This window comes from Anomaloglossus baeobatrachus, chromosome 6 (assembly GCF_048569485.1).
Source record: "Anomaloglossus baeobatrachus isolate aAnoBae1 chromosome 6, aAnoBae1.hap1, whole genome shotgun sequence".
In the NCBI taxonomy this organism is placed as follows: Eukaryota; Metazoa; Chordata; class Amphibia; order Anura; family Aromobatidae; genus Anomaloglossus; species Anomaloglossus baeobatrachus.
In genome coordinates this window covers 333,835,184-333,858,979 of record NC_134358.1, presented here as the reverse complement: position 1 = coordinate 333,858,979, position 23,796 = coordinate 333,835,184, and the positions used below count along the sequence as shown (strand labels likewise).

At 47.0% G+C, this 23,796-nt stretch overlaps 1 protein-coding gene across 3 annotated transcripts in view; it reads right to left on the bottom strand.

Annotated features, from left to right (window-relative positions):
• The window catches only part of COL15A1 (collagen type XV alpha 1 chain), a 1,158,634-nt gene that overhangs the window by 265,329 nt on the left and 869,509 nt on the right, over positions 1 to 23,796 (bottom strand). For all 3 annotated transcript variants that reach the window (XM_075314950.1, XM_075314949.1, XM_075314951.1), the window contains one exon: positions 976 to 1,019. In XM_075314950.1, the coding sequence (XP_075171065.1) occupies positions 976 to 1,019 (44 nt within the window). The remainder of the gene's footprint in view (positions 1 to 975; positions 1,020 to 23,796) is intronic.

Genomic DNA, 23,796 nt, shown 5'->3' with positions numbered 1-23,796 from the left:
GAAGTGAAGTACAGAACATGAATGCTGTACATGTTATTAAGAAGAAACCTAGTTAAATTCTGTTGCTTGAAAACACTACTACTGCATGCAGTTTATTGCTTCAGTGTGACAATGGACTGTATGGGAGTCATCCTGTTAGTAATGCAGGGACTGGGAGGTGACGGGTTACTCAGCGGCTGCACTGTGGCCTGGTAGCCTCTAAACACACCACGACTACTCCTCCCCTCATGATGGTAACTGCAGTAGCTGTGATTTTACCAGGATGGTGAGTGCCGCTGACTCTTTTCGATTTCTACTTTTACATGGACAGATCGGTGTCACTAAACAAACATCAAGTGGTAAACCATTACTGATTGACACTCGAATACCAGGTTCTGCCTGCTTAAACAGGCTAATAAAAGATGCAGACTGTGTGATCCATCCCTTATTATATAGTATCCCTGTAGTTATATATAGTACTGTCCCTTATTACATAGCGTTCTCTTTTGTTGTTTATAGCCCTGTTTTGTATTATATTGCATCCTCTTGTTTATTAGTACATTGTATCATATACTAGGTAATGTACTATCATATCTACAATGCTGCAAATAAGGGCAAGTTTTCGTTCAAGGGAATTATGTGACATGTCACATGATACATTGGATGCAGGGGTGGCTCTACTCCCTCCAATCTATCCGAGGCCCTGACTACTCTTAATCCACCTGTGGTGTGGAAACATATTTGGAGTGGGTTTTTGCATTGTGGACTGTTATATTTCCTCGATGAGGGATAGGGAGGGGAGATATAACATGTGGGCTACCAGGGTTTTTGCATATTAGCCTTTGTCCGGCTCTGTAAATGTGTAATACATGTGACAAAGTATTTCAGTCTGCCACTGATTCTCATTATGCTTTTTTCTTGCATACAGTTGAATGCACAATTTTAAGGTGCTAAAAGGAATGTATTTAATGGTTAGTAGTTAATAAAATAACGTACCTTAATAAAATAATGATTCAAGTGCTGAGCATTCAGTGGATACCCTGAAAGAAATCAAGTATCAATTAAACAGTGTCATTTTATGGCTGGGTCCACACAGTGACTTTGATGAAGTTGATCTGGTGCCATTGCGACATTGCAGCGCTATACAAGTGAATGAGGTAACATTGCCGCACTTACACAACCCATAACCTTGGAAGCAAGTATCAAAAATCAGATTCCAAAGGATTTTTTTCCACATGCTGGTTGTGGTCGGGATAGTGTCAGTGTCACATTGAGACCTCATTCCCTTGTATAGCGATGCCATGTAGCAGTCAAAGATGCCGTGCAGCCCTAGCCTAATAAACATAATGCTACAATGCATGCCCGTACATTTGTTTATATGACTTGTAAAGTTGCATGACATCAACATTGTTATTATGATTAACTGCAAGTACAGAAAAATATCTATTTTTGACTTCAGGATACAGTGATATTTTTACTTTCTTGTATTGCTGCATCCTAAAAGTCAGAATTTTTTTTCATCAACATAGTTGCATGAGGACTTAATTTTCTTCTTGATGAGTTGTCATTTACAATGCTACTATTATGCAGGACAAATAAGGGCTCCTTCAGACATTCGTGTAATAAAAGCAAGTTTTGCATGGTCATCCGTATAACCATCTGTGTGTCCGTGTGCATCATCCGTGTGAAATCCGTGTACCGTCCGTCAGTATGTCCGTGTGACATGTTTTTATGTGCAACAGATGTGCTAAGGCAGAAAAATGATAAAAGGTAGACAGATATTACAAAGAAAGAGATATTATTGTAATATTATGCATTACAAACAGATAGGCACCTGTTCACATTACTAGAAGTGCTGCCAGTCTTTCCTTTTTTGTGTGAAATAGATAGATAAATAGATAGATAGATACATAGATAGAAGATAGATGGACAGATAGATATGTGACGCCCTGGACTAGCCAGGTAGTCACAGACAGGCCCTTGCACAAACACCCGTCCCCTAACAAGGTAACAGCAGCCAACCCAAAAAACCCTGGGTCACCCCTCTCGGTCTTGACGTTCACACCAGGGGGCGGAGCCAGGTGTTTGGCCATGCTCACCGAGGAGTTCGGATGGCTTGAGTCGGGAAAACAGAGGAGTCCCCGCTAGGAGGGAGAGGAGTGAAGAGCAGATCTGTTAGGAGAGGAGAGTGGAGTAGTTGGAAAGGAGTGAACGTCTGTCAGGGATCTGGGTCGTAGCTCGGATACCCTGTGGCCAGGAGGCAGATGGTGGTTGCCGCCTGCAGGAGCCGGGAAGACGGCTAGTGGAACCATAAGGGACCAGGACAGGGTAGTGGCCCGCCGGTACCGAACCGGGAAACCAACTGGAAACTGGAGCACCAGGGGTACTCAGACCCAGAATGAGGTCCAGAAGCCACTGGACCACGTCGAATTTACTGATTGAGGTCTGGACCTTAGGTCCTTTCCCGTCCCAAGACCCGAAAGACGGCAACAGCCCACCGAGGGGGATAGAAAGCCACCACACAAGCAGAGAGATCCCACGAGCCAGCGCCTGCAGGCAAACGGGTTCCCCGACACACACAAAGCCAGGGAGTGGAGTGCCGTCGCTGAAGCGTAGGCAGTTGAAATCTACAAAACGAGGTGCAGGAGAATGGCGGGAACCACCGAACCGGGTGGGGGACCAGATGCAGATGGCTGCGGGCACCGACCACCATCCTTTTGGTTTATTAGAGACTCCGGTGTATCTGTCATAGTGAGTACAACAGTGCCCTTGGGCCGCGCACCGCACCACACTAACACACCCGCACCTCACAACCACCGGGCCCCGGGGCCATCACCAGGCTGCACAACACCGTCCCCGGGAGCCTAGTTAATGGCAGCAGTGGTGTCCACACTCACCACAACCCATGGGTGGCGTCACGAACATAAATCCCTAAATACCACGGCCCCGGCCGTGAACCTCCCCACCGAAGATCACCCTCCTTCACGTAGCGCCAGCTTCCCTTCAGAGCGACATGACCCCCGGGTCCGGAGGCACTCGAGCCACCCACCGAACGAGCCCGGACCCGAGCGGCTCGGCTTCGGCCGAGCACGAGGCGGTACAGATAGATAGATATATAGATAGATAGAGGGATAGAGGGATAGATGGATAGATGGATAGATACAGATAAATAGACAGATAGATAGATAGATAGCCACCGAACGAGCCCGGACCCGAGCGGCTCGGCTTCGGCCGAGCACGAGGCGGTACAGATAGATAGATATATAGATAGATAGAGGGATAGAGGGATAGATGGATAGATGGATAGATACAGATAAATAGACAGATAGATAGATAGATAGATAGATAGATAGATAGATATAAGGCCTCAAAGATAGTCTGGCTGTGCTAGAAACATTCAGCACCACATGGGCTTTGCCCATCAACCAAAAGAAGACCAAAGTCATGGTGTTTCAGAAGAGGAAGTATAACGAAACCTCTACTCCCTCACACTAAATGGCACCACGCTGGAGAAGACCAGCAGCTATACCTACCTCGGACTGGAGCTAAGCCAAACTGGGAGCCTTAAGCAAGCAGCAGAGACCCTGAAAGGGAAAGCATGCGGAACCTTTTATGCTATCAGAAGACAACTGTACCACCTCAAACCACCGGTGAGAGTCTGGCTCAAGATATTCGACAGCGTCATCACCCCTATACTGCTGTATGGCAGCGAGGTATGGAGCCCAGTGACCTATCCAGACCAAACAAAGTGGGATTCCAGTCCAACTGAAGTCTTCCATCTGGAGTTCTGCAAATATCTCCTCCAAGTCCATCGCAGCACCTCAAACATAGCCTGTCGGGCAGAGCTGGGCCGATTCCCTTTATGGCTCAGTATACACAAGTGGGCACTATCACACCAGGCACACATACAGAACAGCAACCCCAGCTCCTACCATCATAAAGCCCAGCTGAGCCGGAGCCCAGAGCAAGCCAGGAACCCCAGCAGCCAGTACAGCCAAAGTCAGCAACACACCCTGACAAAAGGCCAAATAAAAGAGATCTCAGAGAGCTGCAAGATGCAATACATAGAGGTCTGGAAGAGTGAATTAGAGAACTCCCAAAAACTCACCATCTACCGGTCACTGCGGAGGGACTACACTCTGGCCCCATATCTGCAAAGGTTATGCCACCCCAAAGAGAGGCAGACACTTAGCCTGTACAGACTGAGTGCCCACAGCCTAGAGGTGGAAACAGGGCGGCACCGACAGACATACAAGCCGCGGGAGAACAGACTGTGCCAGCACTGCCAGCAGGGGGCCCTGGAGGACGAGGCGCACTTCCTGCTGCACTGTGACAAATACTTTGCAGTGAGGGCCTCCCACTTCCAGAAACTTGCCGCTCATACCCCGGACTTTCCATCCATGGACGAGGAGAGGAAACTCCGCATCCTACTGGGGGAAGAGGAATCAATGGTGGAGATCGCCGCCCAATATGTCTCCACTTGTCATAAGATGAGGGGTACTAAAGACCTCCAAATGGGCCATCACTCCCTAAATTGTGGCCTCAACACCCCATCGCCACAGCCCTAACCCACTCCCCTTTCACACTTCTTTTTTTGCTTTGGCAATGCTAATAGTTTTTTGGTCCTGCCAATAAAGCCTATTTGATTTGATTTGATTTATAAGATAGATGGATAGATAGATGGATAGATACAGATATATACAGTGCCTACAAGTAGTCTTCAACCCCCTGCAGATTTAGCAGGTTTGATAAGATGCAAATAAGTTAGAGCCTGCAAACTTCAAACAAGAGCAGGATTTATTAACAGATGCATAAATCTTACAAACCAACAAGTTATGTTGCTCAGTTAAATTTTAATACATTTTCAACATAAAAGTGTGGGTCAATTATTATTCAACCCCTAGGTTTAATATTTTGTGGAATAACCCTTGTTTGCAATTACAGCTAATAATCGTCTTTTATAAGACCTGATCAGGCCGGCACAGGTCTCTGGAGTTATCTTGGCCCACTCCTCCATGCAGATCTTCTCCAAGTTATCTAGGTTCTTTGGGTGTCTCATGTGGACTTTAATCTTGAGCTCCTTCCACAAGTTTTCAATTGGGTTAAGGTCAGGAGACTGACTAGGCCACTGCAACATCTTGATTTTATCCCTCTTGAACCAGGCCTTGGTTTTCTTGGCTGTGTGCTTTGGGTCGTTGTCTTGTTGGAAGATGAAATGACGACCCATCTTAAGACCCTTGATGGAGGAGCGGAGGTTCTTGGCCAAAATCTCCATGTAGGCCATGCTATCCATCTTCCCATGGATGCGGACCAGATGGCTAGGCCCCTTGGCTGAGAAACAGCCCCACAGCATGATGCTGCCACTACCATGCTTGACTGTAGGGATGGTATTCTTGGGGTCGTATGCAGTGCCATCCAGTCTCCAAATGTCACGTGTGTGGTTGGCACCAAAGATCTCGATCTTGGTCGCATCAGACCAGAGAACCTTGAACCAGTCTGTCTCAGAGTCCTCCAAATGATCATGAGCAAACTGTAGACGAGCCTTGACATGACGCTTTGAAAGTAAAGGTACCTTACGGGCTCGTCTGGAACGGAGACCATTGCGGTGGAATACGTTACTTATGGTATTGATTGAAACCAATGTCCCCACTGCCATGAGATCTTCCCGGAGCTCCTTCCTTGTTGTCCTTGGGTTAGCCTTGACTCTTCGGACAAGCCTGGTTTCGGCACGGGTGGAAACTTTCAAAGGCTGTCCAGGCCGTGGAAGGCTAACAGTAGTTCCATAAGCCTTCTACTTCCGGATGATGCTCCCAACAGTGGAGACAGGTAAGCCCAACTCCTTGGAATGGGTTTTGTACCCCTTGCCAGCCTTGTGACCCTCCACGATCTTGTCTCTGATGGTCTTGGAATGCTCCTTTGTCTTTCCCATGTTGACCAAGTATGAGTGCTGTTCACAAGTTTGGGGAGGGTCTTAATTAGTCAGAAAAGGCTGGAAAAAGAGATAATTAATCCAAACATGTGAAGCTCATTGTTCTTTGTGCCTGAAATACTTCTTAATACTTTAGGGGAACCAAACAGAATTCTGGTGGATTGAGGGGTTGAATAATAAATGACCCTCTGAATAAACTTTTCACAATTTAAAAAAAAAAAAATAAATAAAAAGAAATAACATTCTTTTTCGCTGCAGTGCATTTCACACTGATCTACAGTCCAAATGTCACAATGCCAAGTTAATTCTGAATGTGTAAACCTGCTAAATCTGCAGGGGGTTGAATACTACTTGTAGGCACTGTCTATATAGATAGATAGATAGATAGATAGATAGATAGATAGATAGACAGAGGGATAGATAATGGATAGATAAATAATGAATAGATAGATAGATAGAGAGATGGATAGATGGATAGATAGATAATGGCTAGCTAGATAGATGGATAGATAGATGGATAGATAGATAGAGGGATAGATAGATAGATAATGGATAGATAGATAGAGGGATAGATAGATAATGGATAGATAGTTAGATAGATAGATAAATAGCCTGTACATCAGTGTGTGAGTCTGCAGTGACTGCTCTCCCTGCCAATGAGGAACGATGTGTCGTGGGACTCACTTTGGATTAGGTCGAACTGTGGTTTAGGTCTTTTTGCAGGAAAATGAATTGGTGAATGAGGGTGTCTTTTGTCTTTATTTCTTTAATCATTTGCTCTTTCAGGTTTTGTTTTGGGGAATAATAATAATAATAATAACTATTATTATTAAGTTTATTTTTATAGCGCCATCATATACCGCAGCACTTTACAATCAGGTGGGGGTTTGTATAGACAAAAACAAAACAAAGTAACACATAGTTCAGCATCTACAATAGGAATGAGGGCCCTGCTAGAAAGCTTATAATCTATGGGGAGATAGGGGAACACAAAAGGTAAAATGTGCTTATAGTATCTGGTCCGGTCATTGTTATGATAAAGTATGGATTTCATATAAAGATGAATGAGCCAGTCATTATACAGTAACCTTTTAGGTGCCCCAGAGGTGTACCTAGCCTTTCTGGCACCTGGGGCAAGAATCCTGTTTGGCCCCCCCACCCACCCCGCAGTTTTGGTAGTCATCATGTGACCGCTCATTCATATATGATTTGCTCATTTAGTCAGGTGCAGACAAGCTGCTCTTCCTAATGTAATGCCCCTGTAAACGGGTCGTTTCAACTTGGCGCGGGCGTTTCAACTTGGCGCTGCAAGCAGGGTCCGGACAAGACCCGGTAACGCCGGGTGACGCGTGCCTTGTGTTTACCATCTGCAAAATTGGATTGTCTAACATTTATTTTGGTGCCCGCGGCTGCGGGTATGCGACAAATGGACTTGGACTGTACAATGGCGTCCATTGAGAATGGGATGGGCGCCATGTGTACCAACAAGGACTGGACTTGCCTGCCCTTCGTGGGTGGGGCTGCAGCGGGGCATGAAAATCCGTGCCCGCCCCTTTATTGGACACTTGCTAGGAGCCAGGAACCCTGCCTCCCCAGGCCCAGGAGAAGATGGGGAGATGATATGGACTGCCCGGGTGCGAGCTTTGGCGAGTGGTGGCCGGAGGGGTGAGCCCGGCACCGCAGCCCGTACCGGGATTTGGACTACCGAGTTTACTCCCTAAACCTGGGTACCTGGAGGGCCCTGGAGCGTCGTTAGGAGGCCTGTTCCCGAAAGTTTAAATGTTTTGACATATGCAAATGTTTCTTTTTCCATGCTTTTCTTCTCTTTCTTCTTCTTTTTCCTCCTACTTCTTCCTATCCTTTATTGGGTCCCGGTAAAAGGGACATGTTAATTTGTTTATCTATGAAAAGGGTTTTTTTTTGCAGTGTTGTTTGTTGTCGCAACCCCGGAGTGTTGCGTTTTTGGTCTGGAGGAGTGTAACGCTCCTGTAAACGGGTCGTTACAGGGTATTAAATGTTACTCCATTTTTCCCGGGCAGGAGGAAAAGAGTCCCCACAACACACACTCACATTACACTGGCAGGAAGGAGTTAATAGCTTTTGCAGATTCCATCCGGCTGCCCGTAACACCTGCCCCGGAGAGAGACTGCGCAGTGGCGGCTGAATACCTGGCCGCAAACCATGGGTGGCGCTGCTAGCATCCCCCGTCCCCGTTGAACCGTTTCCTGGGGGAGAGTGATGGCAAGCTCTCCAGGAACCCCGTTACCCTCCTTCCATCCCTTTTGTAACACCGGACTGACGGTCGGACTTTCCTTTTATTGAAACCCGCTGGGTTCACGGAAGCCGGGTCGGGCCACTCACAGCCTGACCCCGAATACCACCGGCCCGGTGACCGTGCGTTTTGCAAGCCCCGGCGTGGGCATTTCACTAACTCTTAATGTTCACTGAAAAACAGAAGTAGAAAGAAAAGCGAATTGTCACATGCCTAAATATGAGACTTGCATATGAGTGGAGCGGCCATGTGATGACGCAGGAAACAGCGAGCGGAGCTGAATCCTCACAGTGAGTATATTATACGCTGTTAGGATTGGGCTACAAACAGGGGTGGGATTCATCCGGTTCTGTCCGGTTCTGGAGAACCGTTTGTTAACAAAGCAGCCGGTTCCCAGAACCGACAAGAAACAGCTCTGGCGATCCGGTTCCCTGTTTTCATTTGTGTTAGTGTCTTTAAGACTCTAACACAAATGAATCCCTGTACCTCCGTGCCGCACTTCTGGGTTCAGTGGAGCCTGTCTGCTCCCTGACCCGGCGTGCAGCGATGCGCTGATGCTGCACAGAGGTCACGGCAGTGTGGGGAGGTAGTTCCTCCTCCTGCCGTCTGTCAGCATCAGTGTGTGCAGAGAGCCGTGGAGGACGGAAGACAGAGGAGAGGCTGCTGGTGCTTGGAGCAGGTGAGCGCTCAGTGAGCCGAAGATGTAGGGAGCAGGGAGAGGAGCCGCATTAAGATGGCAGCTATATGTGGCTATATGGGGAGAGGAGGCCATATAAGATGGGAGCTATATGTGGCTATATGGGGAGAGGAGCCCATATAAGATGGCAGATATATGTGGCTATATGGGGAGAGGAGGCCATATAAGATGGGAGCTATATGTGGCTATATGGGTAGAGGCCACATAAGATGGGAGCTATATGTGGCTATATGGGGAGAGGAGGCCATATAAGATGGGAGCTATATGTGGCTATATGGGGAGAGGCCACATAAGATGGGAGCTACTGTATATGGGGAGAGGGGCCACATAAGATGGGAGCTATATGGGAAAAGGAGCCATATGGGATGGGATCTGCAGGGGAAAGAGGCCATAATGGGATGGGATCTGCTGGGGAAAGAGGCCATAATGGGATGGGATTTGCAGGGGAAAGAGGCCATAATAGGATGGGATCTGCAGGGGGAAAGAGGCCATAATGGGATGGGATCTGCTGGGGGAAAGAGGCCATAATGGGATGGGATCTGCTGGGGGAAAGAGGCCATAATGGGATGGGATTTGCAGAGGGAAAGAGGCCATAATGGGATGGGATCTGCAGGGGGAAAGAGGCCATAATGGGATGGGATCTGCATAGGAAAAGAGGACATAATGGGATGGGATCTGCAGGGGGAAAGAGGCCATAATGGGATGGGATCTGCAGGGCAAAAAAGGCCATAATGGCATGGGATCTGCAGGGGGAAAGAGGCCATATTGGGATGGGATCTGCAGGGGGAAAAAGGCCATAATGGGATGGGATCTGCAGGGGGAAAGAGGCCATAATGGGATGGGATCTGCAGGGGGAAAGAGGCCATAATGGGATGGGATCTGCAGGGGAAAGAGGCCATAATGGGATGGGATCTACAGGGGGAAAGAGGCCATAATGGGATGGGATCTGCAGGGGAAAGTGGCCATAATGGGATGGGATCTGCAGGGGAAAGAGGCTATAATGGGATGGGATCTGCAGGGGGAAATAGGCCATAATGGGATGGGATCTGCAGGGGGAAAGAGGCCATAATGCGTTGGGAACTGCAGCAGGAAAGAGGCCATAATGGGAATGGATCTGCAGGGGGAAAGAGGCCATAATGGGATGGGATCTGCAGGGGGAAAGAGGCCATAATGGGATGGGATCTGTAAGGGGAAAGAGGCCATAATGGGATGGGATCTGCAGGGGGAAAGAGGCCATAATGGGATGGGATCTACAGGGGAAAGAGACCACATGGGATGAGATCTGTATGGGGAAGGTCGTCCGTTCCAATTTTAGCAGGGCTCCTTTAGTAATAATTTTTAAAAACTATAGAAAAATCATTTAATACAATATGACTGACAGTGACTGGAACAACTGGTGCTGGACAGGAGAGTGAAGGTATAGGAGGGGAAGGAGATTATACTTTAAATTACTTATATTTTTTGGTTGAGGAGAGTGCGTGAAAATTGGTGTTGCTAACAAAATGGGTGTGGTTACAGAATGGGTGTGGTTTTCAAATGGGCGGGGTTTACAGATAATCTTGTTAAAAATTTGAATCCCACCCCTGGCTACAAACCTTAATTTTAATTTTTTATGATGAAACTCTGCAGTCACTCTAGGTGACTGCAGGCTTCTGAATTCTCACAACGCATGCTCTGCACACTTTTAGGATTCTACCATGCCAGTGGCAAGAGTGGAGGGTTATGTGAGCACAAGTATGCCGGGTACTGCACATCCGCCTCATTGATTAGCATGGGAGCAGATGGGCAATACCCAGCCACGGCCACTATCAGAAGACAGAGCAAATCTGGAATTGAGCACTCTGGCCGTCTGCTGCTGTCGTCGACATTTACAGGGAACCTGTCAGGTGCTAAATGCACCCAGGACCACGAGCAATTCTGGGTGCATATTGCTAATCCCTACCTAACCGTCTCTGTATACACTAGCATAGATAAAGAAATCTTTAGAAAAAGTATTTCTAAAGATGTTTTATTGTATGCGATGCTGCCATCACCGCCTGATGCTGGATTTCGGCTCAGTGCGCATGACCCTGAAGTTTCGGTCATGCGCACTATGAAGCGGTGTGTATTCGTCCTGACTTCAAACTGAAGTAGTGCGCATGAAAAAAACTCCTGGGTCATGTGCACTGAGCCTGAGCCGAAATCCAGTGCCGGACGGCGATGGCAGTGGAGAGGTGAGTGAGATCATCCTCTGATGCTGCGTATTCATTAGCAGAAAACCTACAATTTTGACCACCAATCAAAGAAAGAGACCATAACAGCAAAAAGAACAACCAGGTAGTTGCTCAGTGGAAAATTAATACCTACAAAACTACCCAGAAGAAAATCCAAATGATTTAAATCAAAATAAATCTTTATTACAAAAAAATATGAAAAATACACAAATACACAGCATTTAAAATGTAGGAATGAATATGTGGCACATATAAAAAACTGATAGTCACTGATGGCACAGCTGCCAGCGTAAATTTTAAACCATGATAGGTAATTATTTATATGAAATCTGACAGTGTGCAAAAAATTCACAATCACCCCACAATGAGGATAATATACATATCAGGTATTAACTGTGGCAAAAAAATGAATGGTGAAACCTACATAGTGAGATGACATAGGCATAATATGGTAGCAGTGTGAAACAATGTAAGACTAAAATAAGATGGCAGATAAAAATATAAATATGTCAGGCAAAACCTGATGCAAAAGTAACTAAGCTGCAAAATACCAATAAACAATTGTATCACACTGCTACATATTAATAAAGCCTTACCAATGAGACACCCTGACGCGTTTCGCCATGGCTTTTTCCAAGGGCATTATGTCAACATATACTTTTGCATCAGGTTTTCCCTGACATATTTATTATATTTTTATCTGCCATCTTATTTTCAGATAGCCACGATACACTGACCGTTTACCACACACAACTCCGACACACTGGCAGTATACAACACACAGCTCCAACACACTGGCTGTAAACCGCACATTGTACTCACACAATGGGCGTATACTCCACACAGTCTTGACACACTGGTCATATTGTATACCGCACACAACACACACTGGCTATATACAGTACACATACATTGGACATACTGTATACTGTAGAGATCAATCACACACACCATACACAGCAATCACGCGCCGTACACAGCACTCACACGCCGTACACAGTCACACCTTGTATACAGAACTCACACATGCGACACGCTGTATACAGCACTCACACGTTATACTCAGCACTCACACACGGTATACAGCACTCACACGCTGTACATAGCACTCACATGCCGTACACAGCACTCACACATGGTATACAGCACTCACACACGGTATACAGCACTCACACACGGAATACAGCATTCACATACCGTACATAGCAGTCACATGCCATACATAGCAGTCACATGCCGTACACAGCACTTACACATGGCATACAGCACTCACACACACTATACTGCACTCACACAAGGTATACAGCATTCCAACGCCGTAAACAGCACTCACACACAGTATACAGCACTCACACACGGTATACAGTATTCACACGCCGTAACCAGCACTCACACCCAGTATACATCACTCACATACCGTATACAGCACTCACACATGGTATACAGCAATCACACATGCCGTACAAAGCACTCACACCTCACACACTGGGCATATACAGCACACATATACTGAACATTTACGTCACTAATACATTAAATATATGGTGGTATATATTAGATATAAACACACTTAGCTCAGATATAAGTACCTGCTGTTTATTTGCCCCTGTAAGGTTCAGGTTTTAAAAGTTATTGTCATGTGACACCACCTACGGGTTGCGATTAAGGATGGAGAACCGCCGTTGCCAAATGTGGGTACTCCCAGAGCTGGTGGTGATTGCAGCAATGGTGTTAGACCCTCCGCAGGTAGGGCTGTGCCTGGGAGATGTAACGGGGGTAATAACAGAGACCACACAAGGTCAAGAGCGGGGCTCCTGAGAAGCAATCTAGGTGGCAGACGGTGGTCTGGGCCTAGAGGAGCTGGACTCCCGGTCGCAGGGGATCGTGGCAAGGGGCACGGATCTGTTGAGGAGGACAGCAGACGGCCTTGCACCATCATCAGGCTGGGACCAAGGCACGACGGGGTACGTGGACCCTGGGTCGGGGTTTAGCTTCATGCAACACGATAATTTACCCGAGGATGACAGAGTCTTCTATTCCCACCCGCTCCAAATTCGGGGCATTAGCGCAACGAGGGGGATAGGACTTTCCAATTCAAAACGGTCCAGAAAATCCCAAGCGTGAGCCCTGAGAGCAAGCTCCCACACTTAGCCATAGTGGGGAAGCGGGACCTGGCAAGTTTCACACTACCGGGACCCCCAAAGAAGTAAACTTAGTGCCAGGAGGCAGGTCACGGATCACCAGGCAGCACCATTGGGGACGGGACCCGAACTAAGCTTCCCACAGCGGCAGCGGTGTCCAGAGACTTGTTTGACCAGTTGTCGGTGTCAGATTAATGGACTGAGTGAGTACCACAGTGACCCCCTTGCATCCAATGGCACTCCTCTTCGATCACTGAGCTCCGGGGTATCCCCCTACCCATGTAGGGTCACAACACCTGGCTGCCCCATTCCATCATCCCCGGTTACTCCCAACTGCAGCGATGATACTCTTAATTACCACATACCACGGGTGGCATCACGAACTCTATAAAATCCCTTGTAAATAACCCCCTTCATTTGAGTGGCCGCACAACCCCCAGGTCTGGAGACTCTCGAGCCACTGAGAACCCGGATCTGAGCAGCTCGGCTGCTGGCACGGGGGCGGCACACCTCAAATTCCTGGCGTCACGAACAGGATTCAAGCAGGACCCACTTACCTGGGTGACGTACGCCTTAGAAGTCAAAACCACGAGTCAAAATTCCCATTTCCTGACATTTCTTCCATCTTCCGCCATCTTTTGGCGCCAAAACGCTGTCTTCTCCATCAAAAGCGCGCAAAGCCGAAGCCCCACCCTTCGTCCTGAGAGGCGGCCCGGAACCAAAAGTTCCCAGAGGGCCACAGCACCAAAGTGAGTGGTGGGCGAAAACCGAGAGAGCGTGATGGCATGTAGCAGTGGAAGGGAAGCAGGGACACCTGGACTCTGCCATAACGTTCCTGGACCCCGCAGAGGAAAGATGGCGGTTGAGCGGAGCTGGTCACCGGAGCGTGCTGTTCCTGGGACCACGACCTGGATTGAGGAAGAGACGGAGCAGCTTTTCAGAAGGATGCGAACACAGTTCCTGTTCATACTGGATCACTGGACGGAAGAGATGAGGAGCATGGCGGTGGTGGTGCGAGCCCGTGAGATCGAAATCTCACGTGAAGAGAGGTTAAGCGGTTGCCCAGTCCCTGTTGATTACACTAATCCAGCCAATGCAGCTGTGGGATCCGGACTGCCTCTGGTCCTGGCAAGCACTCCGCTGCCACCAACCCCGTCCTCGACGGACGCTGAGCTGCCTGCTCCCATCATGGCAGCAGAACCTTCAGCCCCCGTTTGTGAAGAATTAGCTGCAGAGCCCCAGATTCCGTCACCTGACCAGGTCACGACAGCGGTCACCCCGACACCGGCTCGACCAGACCCGGCCGCATCACCGGGCCTGTCCTTAGAGGCGGAGCACCCGGACTCTGCAACCCCGGCTGTGGAGCAGTCAGTTTCTTTATTCACAATGGCGGAGGTGGAACCTGAGGAGCTTCCGGTTCCGCCACCGTGCGGCATCCCAACGGCTGTTGGGACCGCAAAAGCACAGCTAAAACCTATGCCAGCTAGGGAGCCGAGGCTGGACGCTGACGCCCCCTACTGGGAACGACACCAGTAGAAAATATACCAATAGATGACAACCTAAGATCAGCGACGATGGGAGAATGCTGCCCACACTAACGAAGAGGAGTTGAAAGAGTGGGGTTGGTATGCCCTGGAGGTAAAGCGGCATGTTATGATTGATGGAAAAGTCATGCCGGCCTCTGCAGCCAGGTATCAGCGATGATGGTAGCGGTACAAGGCTAATTAAAATTATAGTTAGGATCTGTGTTTTCGTTTATTGTTTTACAGTTTGCTATTTTCCATATAGAGTAATGTTATGAGACAACAGAGTTTTAATCAACCAGGTTTAAATCAATAGAGAAAGTCACCTGATTAAGAAGAAGTTGATATAGTGTGTGCACCAGGTGCATGGACCTTATTATTCATATTATGCACCAATGTTTAATAGTAAAAATGGACCATGGTCATTGGACTGGTTGTGACTAACACAGACTTGTGTATTGTAAATAGTTGCACCTCCTGTTCCCACCAGAGTCGTCTTTTGCAACACCCGAGACCTTAACCTGGTCACGGACCCACGAATAGGTATGCAGCGGGTCAGGTTGTTTGGGTCGCAGGTTAATGGGATCCGGGACATTGGGACTGGACTTTCGCAGGAAGAGGCTGCAACGAAGCAGGTTGAGCCTCCGCTACTAACGTAACCCGTAGCGTTCTATTGTTGATTTGATGAACTCAAAAGTTACTGTAGCGTTGAAGTGCAAAGCCTCCCTAATATGGAATGAAACCTGTAAATAGAAATGTTCTTCTTTTTCTTTTTCAACAGTTTTGAAAAAAAATAAATAAACCTTTGATGTCCTGTAGCTCGAGGACGAGCTACGTTTAACCAAGGGGGAATGTGACGCCCCTGGACTATTGGGTCGTCACAGGGTATTGTACAATCTGTTCTCCCATGCAGTATCCACCTCCTTCTTGGTATAGGGTCCCTAACTACATGGTGTTGCCTACATCAGCTAATCAAATCCTAGATACATCCTGCACCACACCCACCAAACACAGCAGTAGACGGATTGAGTGGAATAGAGTCGCCCACCAGGGGGGTTGGAGAGGGGAGGTCAGGAGTGTCAAGAAGAGATAGTGGGGTCTGAGAAGTGAAAGTGAGAGGAGGTTAGGAATGGGGCTCCTGGGAAGCAATCTAGGTGGCAGACGGTGGTCTGGGCCTAGAGGAGCTGGACCCCCAGTCATAGGGGATCATGGCAAGAGGCACGGATATGTCGAGGAGGACAGCCGGTGGCCTTGCACCATCACCGGGCTGGGACCAAGGCACGACGGTGTACGTAGACCCTAGGTCAGGGAGTAGCTTCAGGCAACCCGATAATTTACCCGAGGAGGACGGAGTCTTCAAGATCCATTCCCACCTGCTCCAAAATCGGGGCATTAGCACAACGAGGGGGATAGGACTTTCCAATTCAAAACGGTCCAGAAAATCCCAAGCGTGATCCCTGAGAGCAAGCTCCCACACTTAGCCATAGTGGGGAAGCGGGACCTGGCAAGTTTCACACTACCGGGACCCCCAAAGAAGTAAACTTAGTGCCAGGAGGTAGGTCACAGATCACCAGGCAGCACCATTGGGGACGGAACCCGAACTAAGCTTCCCACAGCGGCAGCGGTGTCCAGAGACTTGTTTGACCAGTTGTCGGTGTCAGATTAATGGACTGAGTGAGTACCACAGTGACCCCCTTGCATCCAATGGCACTCCTCTTCGATCACCGAGCTCCGGGGTATCCCCCTACCCGTGTAGGGTCACAACACCTGGCTGCCCCATTCCATCATCCCCGGGTACTCCCAACTGCAGCGATGGTACTCTTAATTACCACATACCACAGGTGGCGTCACGAACTCTATAAAATCCCTTGTAATTAACCCCCTTCATTTGAGTGGCTGCACGACCCCTGAGTCCGGAGACCTTCGAGTCACTGAGAACCCAGATCCGAGCAGCTCAGCTGCTGGCACGGGGGCGGCACATGTGCCTTACACTGTTTGGATGTATGGTAGCATGTATCTTCAATTTTTTTTTAGTATGCATTAAGCCGTCCTTACCCTTGGAGCTTGGAATTACATTGGGACAGTGCAATACGTTTTTTCCACAATACCACCTCTCTTTATCATGAATATGACTGCCTCACTGGTTTCCCTCATTATAATGTCGCTGTTAATTATCATTGAATACAATTTGAATTTTTTTTATGGATTTCTAGATTTCAGAGTTTTTTTGTAGGATAAAAAAAGAACCTAAAGATGTTAACTACAAATCCTTAGTTTGATTATTTCACCCTCTTGAAAAACCTATGAAGGAGGAAATCTTAGATTGCGGTGAATCTTTTTTTGCTAAAATTTTACATTAATGAAACTCTTGCATTCACATTGAAACTTTGTTCTGAGAGTTAATTTAAAGATTAAGTTACCTTCTCACATAAATGGGATCATTACTAGAGATGGGCGGACTCGCAGAAAGCCGGGACCAGTGGGTCCCTGTTATCTTTTTTTTTAAACCCGGTTCCAATCTGGAATCCGGTCCCCATATAAGTCTTTGGGGATGAGACACTGGAGATTAAAAATGTTTGTTGAAGGGATAAGGATATAGGAGCGTGTGCGGTATACTCACCAAGTAACTGTCATGGCGGCAAGCTGCTTCCAGGTTGCGCATTCACTTCTGGAGCACCTTCATTGAATATGCACTGCTTTCCTCGCCCACCGATGCCTATGATTGGTTGCAGTCAGCCGCGCCCCCACACTGAGTAGCAGTGTTTCTATGTGTCAGCTATACAATAGGATAAAGAGTTGCACACAAGTCACAATGTATATCGGAATAATGAAAAGCAAAACTGCTATGGGAATACTAGACTGAAAAATACAGTGAACTATCTGAAAAAGTGAAAAAACATGAAAAATTAAATATGCATAACTGCTATGAATAATAGGAATATAAGAGATGTTTAGATATTGTATTGATCAATGCAAAAGAGCCCCAAACCAACGCCAAGGTAATCTCTATTTTTGGGGTCCCTAGCCTATATGTAACCTGCAGTTAAAAAATTTGCTCTGTAAGGGAAGCAAAGGACCAAATCATTTCCATATGCATTGTGACTTGTGTGCAACTCTTTATCCTATTGTATAGTTATGTTTTTTGAGTCTTGCACCATGTTCACACCATTGGTGTTCCAGACATACATTCTTTAGTTAGTATGCACTTTTTGTCTGAGAACCCTGCCCAACCACAAACATTTGTTTCACTTCACATATATAGCTTGGTCCTTTGCTTCCCATACAGAGCAAGTTTTTTAACTGCAGGTGAGGTTAAATATAGGCTAGGGATCCCAAAAATAGAGATTACCTTCGCGTTAGTTTTGGGGCTCTTTTGCATTGATCAATACAATGGCTAAACATCTCTTATATTCCTATTATTCATAGCACTTATGCATATTTCATTTTTCATGTTTTTTCACTTTTTCAAATAGTTCATTGTATTTTTTCAGTCTAGTATTCCCATAGCAGTTTTGCTTTTCATCGTTCCTATATACATTGTGACTTGTGTGCAACTCTTTATCCTATTGTATAGTTATGTTTTTTGAGTCTATGTGTCAGCTGACTGTTTCCATTCACAGGCACTATGCTCATCTATATCATAGGCCGGGTCACATTGGATGCGATATGCTAATGACCCTCAGCTCAGGCTCTCCTGTGAGCGTGGTCCGAGTGTCATGTAAATGTGGAATAATCCTCTCATCTCCTTCATTTTCAGCCTGTTTGTATATCGCACTACACTTGGATAACATCCGAGAGCAGTCTGATATTTCTCTTGCACTCATAGACTTGTATGGGTGCGAGTGATAGGAGATTCGCAGACAATCGCAGTATGCTGCAATTTTTTTCCTCAGTCCGATTAGGGCTGAGGAAAAACTTGCAGATGTGAGCTGCAGCATTTTCTTATATGGGGTCGAGTGCAATGCGAGATTTTCTCACTGCACTCGTGTGAGTTGTACGTTGTGACTCTACCCGTACAGTAAAAATACATAAATACATCAATTAAAAAATTGGCATAGGGTCCCCCATATCATGACACCAACACAGATAAAGCCCACAGCAACAGGCTGCAGCCCCCAGTCATCAGCTTATCTTGGCTGCGTATCAAAATAAGAGGAACCGCATGCGGCTTTTTTTTAAATAAATGATTAAAAAACAGCGTGCGGTCCCCTCCAATTTTGATACCCAGTCAAGATAAAGCCCAACAGCTGGGGGCTGGTATTCTCAGACTAGGGATGGCCATGGTTATTGGCCATAACCCAGCCTAAAAATAGCAACCTGCAGCCGCCAAGGATTGTCGCATCAGTTATCTGTGACAAGCCCAGTGCTGTACCCAGTTCTTTCCATTGACCTGGTGCGGTGGCAATCGGGATAATAGAGGGTTAATAACAGCCCACAGCTGATACTAAACCCTAGATTAGTGATAGCACAGGTGTCTGAGACACCCCATCACTAATCTGTAAGTGAAAGTAAAATAAACACAGACACCAAAAAAATCCTTTATTTGGAATAAAATACAAAAATACCCTCTTTCACCACTTTATTAACCCCTTAAACACACCTGCAGACCCAACGTAATCCACACGTGGTCCCACGGCGATTCTGCTACATATCACAGTGAGCGGCCATAGAGCTTGACTGCCCACTGTGAGCTCCAGAGAATGAATGAGCCGCGATGAGTGATGACTGGTTGCAGGGCAGAGACTGTAACACAGGCTGGGGGTGTGTCTGACTGCAACCAACCAGAGAGGACAGGCCAGCCGGTAGGCAGGGAAAGCAGTGCATATGAAATGAGCAATGATGAGCGGCCCAGGGAGGCAGCAGGAGCAGTGTGACAGCCGAGCGGGAGCAGCGTACAGCCGTGCCGGGGCCTCGTTACGTATGAAACTCTTTCTTCATTCTTACTTTCTTTATTTTTATTTTTTATTTCTCGAGTGCCAGATCCGGATCAAACACCTGGGCCCGCCACCCAGGTAACTTTGAAACTGGGCGGATCTGGACTTTTACAGTCCGGGTCCGCCCATCACTTATCATTACTAGTTATGAGTGGATATATTTGATGCTAGTTGTTACTCGCACGAATATTAAGGTATTCGGGATATTCGTTACATGTTGACAATTGACAGTTGACACTTTGTAAGTTTCGAGTCTCCTCCCCAAATGTTTGATATTCAGCCATAAAACATGCAGGAATGTCTGCCATTCACAATAATGCTTTAGCCATCTTTGCTACTGGCATTACTGTGATTGGCAGCAAAAGACGTACGGTCCCCAGCTTATTTGTGATAACCAGCGCAGGTAAAGGAGACAATTGGGAACTGGTATTTTCAAGCTAGGAAGGGCCTACAGCTGCCCCACGATTGGCGCATCCAATTGTGGTGCTTTACCCGGCTTATACTAATTGCCCTGGTGCGGTGGAAATTGGGGTAATATATGGGGTTGATGTCTGTAATTTGTCAAAAATCACAGCTGCCATCAAGCCCTGCGTTGGTAATTGAGAGGTGTCTATGAGACCCAACCATTACCAACCCTGTAAGTAAAAAGAAAAAAAAAACACAAACACATAAAAATACTTTATTTTAAATAATAATAATAATAATAAAAAACCCACAACCTCTTTCACTAATTTATTAACCCAAAAATCATGATATAATACACATGATGTCCCATGACGATTCTGGCTCTGCTACATTGAGAAACTGCAGTGATGAAAAACAAGAATGATCCCTGCAGCTCCTAGGACACACTAAGGGAAGTGGAGGACTCGCCTGTGAGAAGCAGTGTGGTTCACAGCCGGGTTTCCATGGTGCCAAGTGTGACCAATGGTGAACCCGCTAATGGATTGCTAGACTGCATTATATTCATTATTCATGATGACTACGCAAATAGTAAGATATATTCAAGACAAGTAATCCAAACCAGAATATGTCACTATTCGCCCATCACTAAACATTACCTATTATATTCTGCTATCAGTGTTCTTAAATTCATTCTTAAGACAAAAGACACTATGTACAGCCTCTTGAGTAACTATTGCTGACTGTCACCGCCAAATTAACACACACAGAACACATCCTTGTTTTCTTAATCTTGATAAACCAATCAACAGTTAAGATAATTTGGAAAATATATGCTTGATAACAAAAATGTGCAAATTGGTCTGAGACAGGATAGATATGGCCTTAACAACAGTGAACTCACAACTCCAAGACCACATACAAAGTGTGCTTCTACATGTAAAGGACCCAAGGGAAATGGACAAAATAGGGAAACGTGCTCACTCAGGTTCCCAGACCTCTAACAGCTACACACCTAGTTATTGCTGGATCACCCTTATTGGATCACCAAACACCCATTCTAGACAGAGTTTCACCATTACAATTAGCTCAATAATCCTAGGGCTCATTTATCAATAGCACTAGATCCAACAAATCCAGATCTATCATGCAAAACACTCTCGGCCTCCTGCTCTACAACTTTCTTTTTTTAACCTCAGCAACATGTGTTTTCCAATGTAAAGTAGATTACCATAATTTCCAGACAATCAGCTAGAAATCATGATTCATCTGCTAAAAATCATGCTTCATAATAGTAGTTCATTCAGATGAATGACTATAATAGTTTGAACAGTGTCACTGCATGAAACCACCATTCATATGATGAACAGTAGGTCTCACATCAGCTTACTCAATTTTTTATAATTCTTTCATTTATTGCCTCTCTTTTGATTACCAAAAGTAAAAAAGAGTGATATCTTCATCAGCAACTGTTATTTAAGAGAGATCCAAATGTACCAAAATTGTGCTCAAAATTCTGAAAAAAAATTACTATAACAGCTTTAAAAAGGGCTGAATGATTTCCTCTGAAATAAAGAAGCATTGATCTGAAATTTCAGGAGTTGTCGGTCATTGGCGCGGTGTGAAACCCCTCTCTACTGCTTTCCGTTCCTCTGTACACATAACATTGTTGGTTATAAATGACTTAAGCGGGCTTTATACGCTACGATTTCGCTACAGCGATCTCGTTGGGGTCACGGATTTTGTGACGCACATCCGGCCGCTGTAGCGATCTCGTTGTGTGTGACTCCTTGGAGCGATTTTGGATCGTTGCAAAAACGTCCAAAATCGCTCCTCGTTGACATGGGGGTCCATTCTCAATTATCGCTGCTGTCGCGTGGGCAAAGTTGATCCTCGTCCCTGCAGCAGCACACATCGCTACGTGTGACGCTGCAGGAACGAGGAACTTCTTCTCACCTGCCACACGCCATTAATGAGGAAGGAAGAAGGTTGGCGGAATGTTCGTCCCGCTCATCTCCGCCCCTCCGCTTTGATTGGGCGGCCGCTCAGTGATGTCGCTGAGATGCCGAGCGAACCGCCCCCTTAGAAAGGAGGCAGTTCGCCAGTCACAGCGACGTTGCCGAGCAGGTAAGTACGTGTGACGCTGCCGTAGCGATAATGTTTGCTACGGCAGCGATCTTCACATATCGCCATAACGATAGGGCGGGTGCTATCACGCTCGCCATCGCTGGCATCGGCTAGCGATGTCGCAGCGTGTAAAGCCACCCTTAGGGACAAAATGTAGAATTGGTGGAGGAAGGTTGAACTAGATGGACCTAGGTCTTTTTTCAACCTGAGTAACTATGTAAATAAATAAAACTGGACATGCAACACACCGAACACAGTATGTAACTATAAAACTGAGTTCTAAGAGAAACAAGATTGAAAAGTAAAAATATTCAACCTTTCTTCTTAAAGCCTTACGGGTGATGATATTTAACCTATCAACATAGGCCTATCGTTTTCCCCAGCTACAATTTTGACTTATTAGTTTGCTGATGAAGGCATTAGGATCAACAAACACTTAAAAGTAGAAATGGGGGAGCGTGACCGGATCTCCATGAGTGTGGACACCTGAGAACTGACCTCCCACAACCTAAAGCAATAATAACCCTAAAATTAGCAGATGGGAAGGGGAAGTGGCTACTAGCAAACCCCCACAAAGACCCTGGAGCCCCTTTCACTTTATATTATTTCCTGGTGAGAGAGGACCGTGATGCCGCGGAAGTGCAGCTGCGAGATGCTAAAGCAATGCACTCTCCTGGGCTGGTGGATGCAGGGGAGGCAGATCTTGCTGGGGCGGCCCCTCGGTCTCCGTCTGCCTCCCGAGGGACCCAGGACTCATTGTTTCCCCTGCATCTGGACCCCCTGTGGCCCCAATGTGGTGTGCGGGCCAGAGGCAAGATGGCACCGACCACTGACGGCCGTGTGCGCACCGCGGATCAAGAGGAGCAGCATAGGGACAAGCAGGGAACTGCGCTCCATCCCCAGGCCAGGGATGTACGGCACCCAGAGAGCCCTCCCTCCTTGACCGGGGCTCCCCCATCACCTGCCCTGTCGCTCTCCTCGACCCGGAGCGGCTCTGGAGGCCTGGATCTCTGGAGTACTGACGCTGAGACCCGGCAGCTGGCTCAGGATCCCCAGAGGTACGATTCCCACCCCCCCCGCCAGAACCATTTTGAGAATGGGTTACTCAGGGGGAGGAATGCCTGCCTGCAGAGATCCCTCAGGGGACTGGGGAGATGCCCCTGACTCCTGGATCGCAGGGGCGACGGAGGCTCCCGGGGGTCCCAAATCAGGGTCCACAATACGTACGGAGTCCTGCAACTCCATCCCCCCATTCTTCTCACCAGCTGTTTGATCAACCATGCCAGGATGCCCTGCTGCCCCCACCTTGGAATGTCCCAGGGCCCACATCACAACCTCCTCCCGAGTGGTGGCTACATGCAGCTCCCTACTTAACATAATTTTAAAGACCTGATTCCTGAGGTTAAGGATGCCTGTTGGTCAGAGATAGCCACCGTGAGACAAGACATAACCTCTATAATCAAACAAATAAGCCAAATTGAGGAAGACCATAATGACACAAGATCAGTGATCCGACAGCTACAGCTTCAGACAATATTGCAGGCATCCATTATCCGAGACCTACAGCAACATGTTGAGG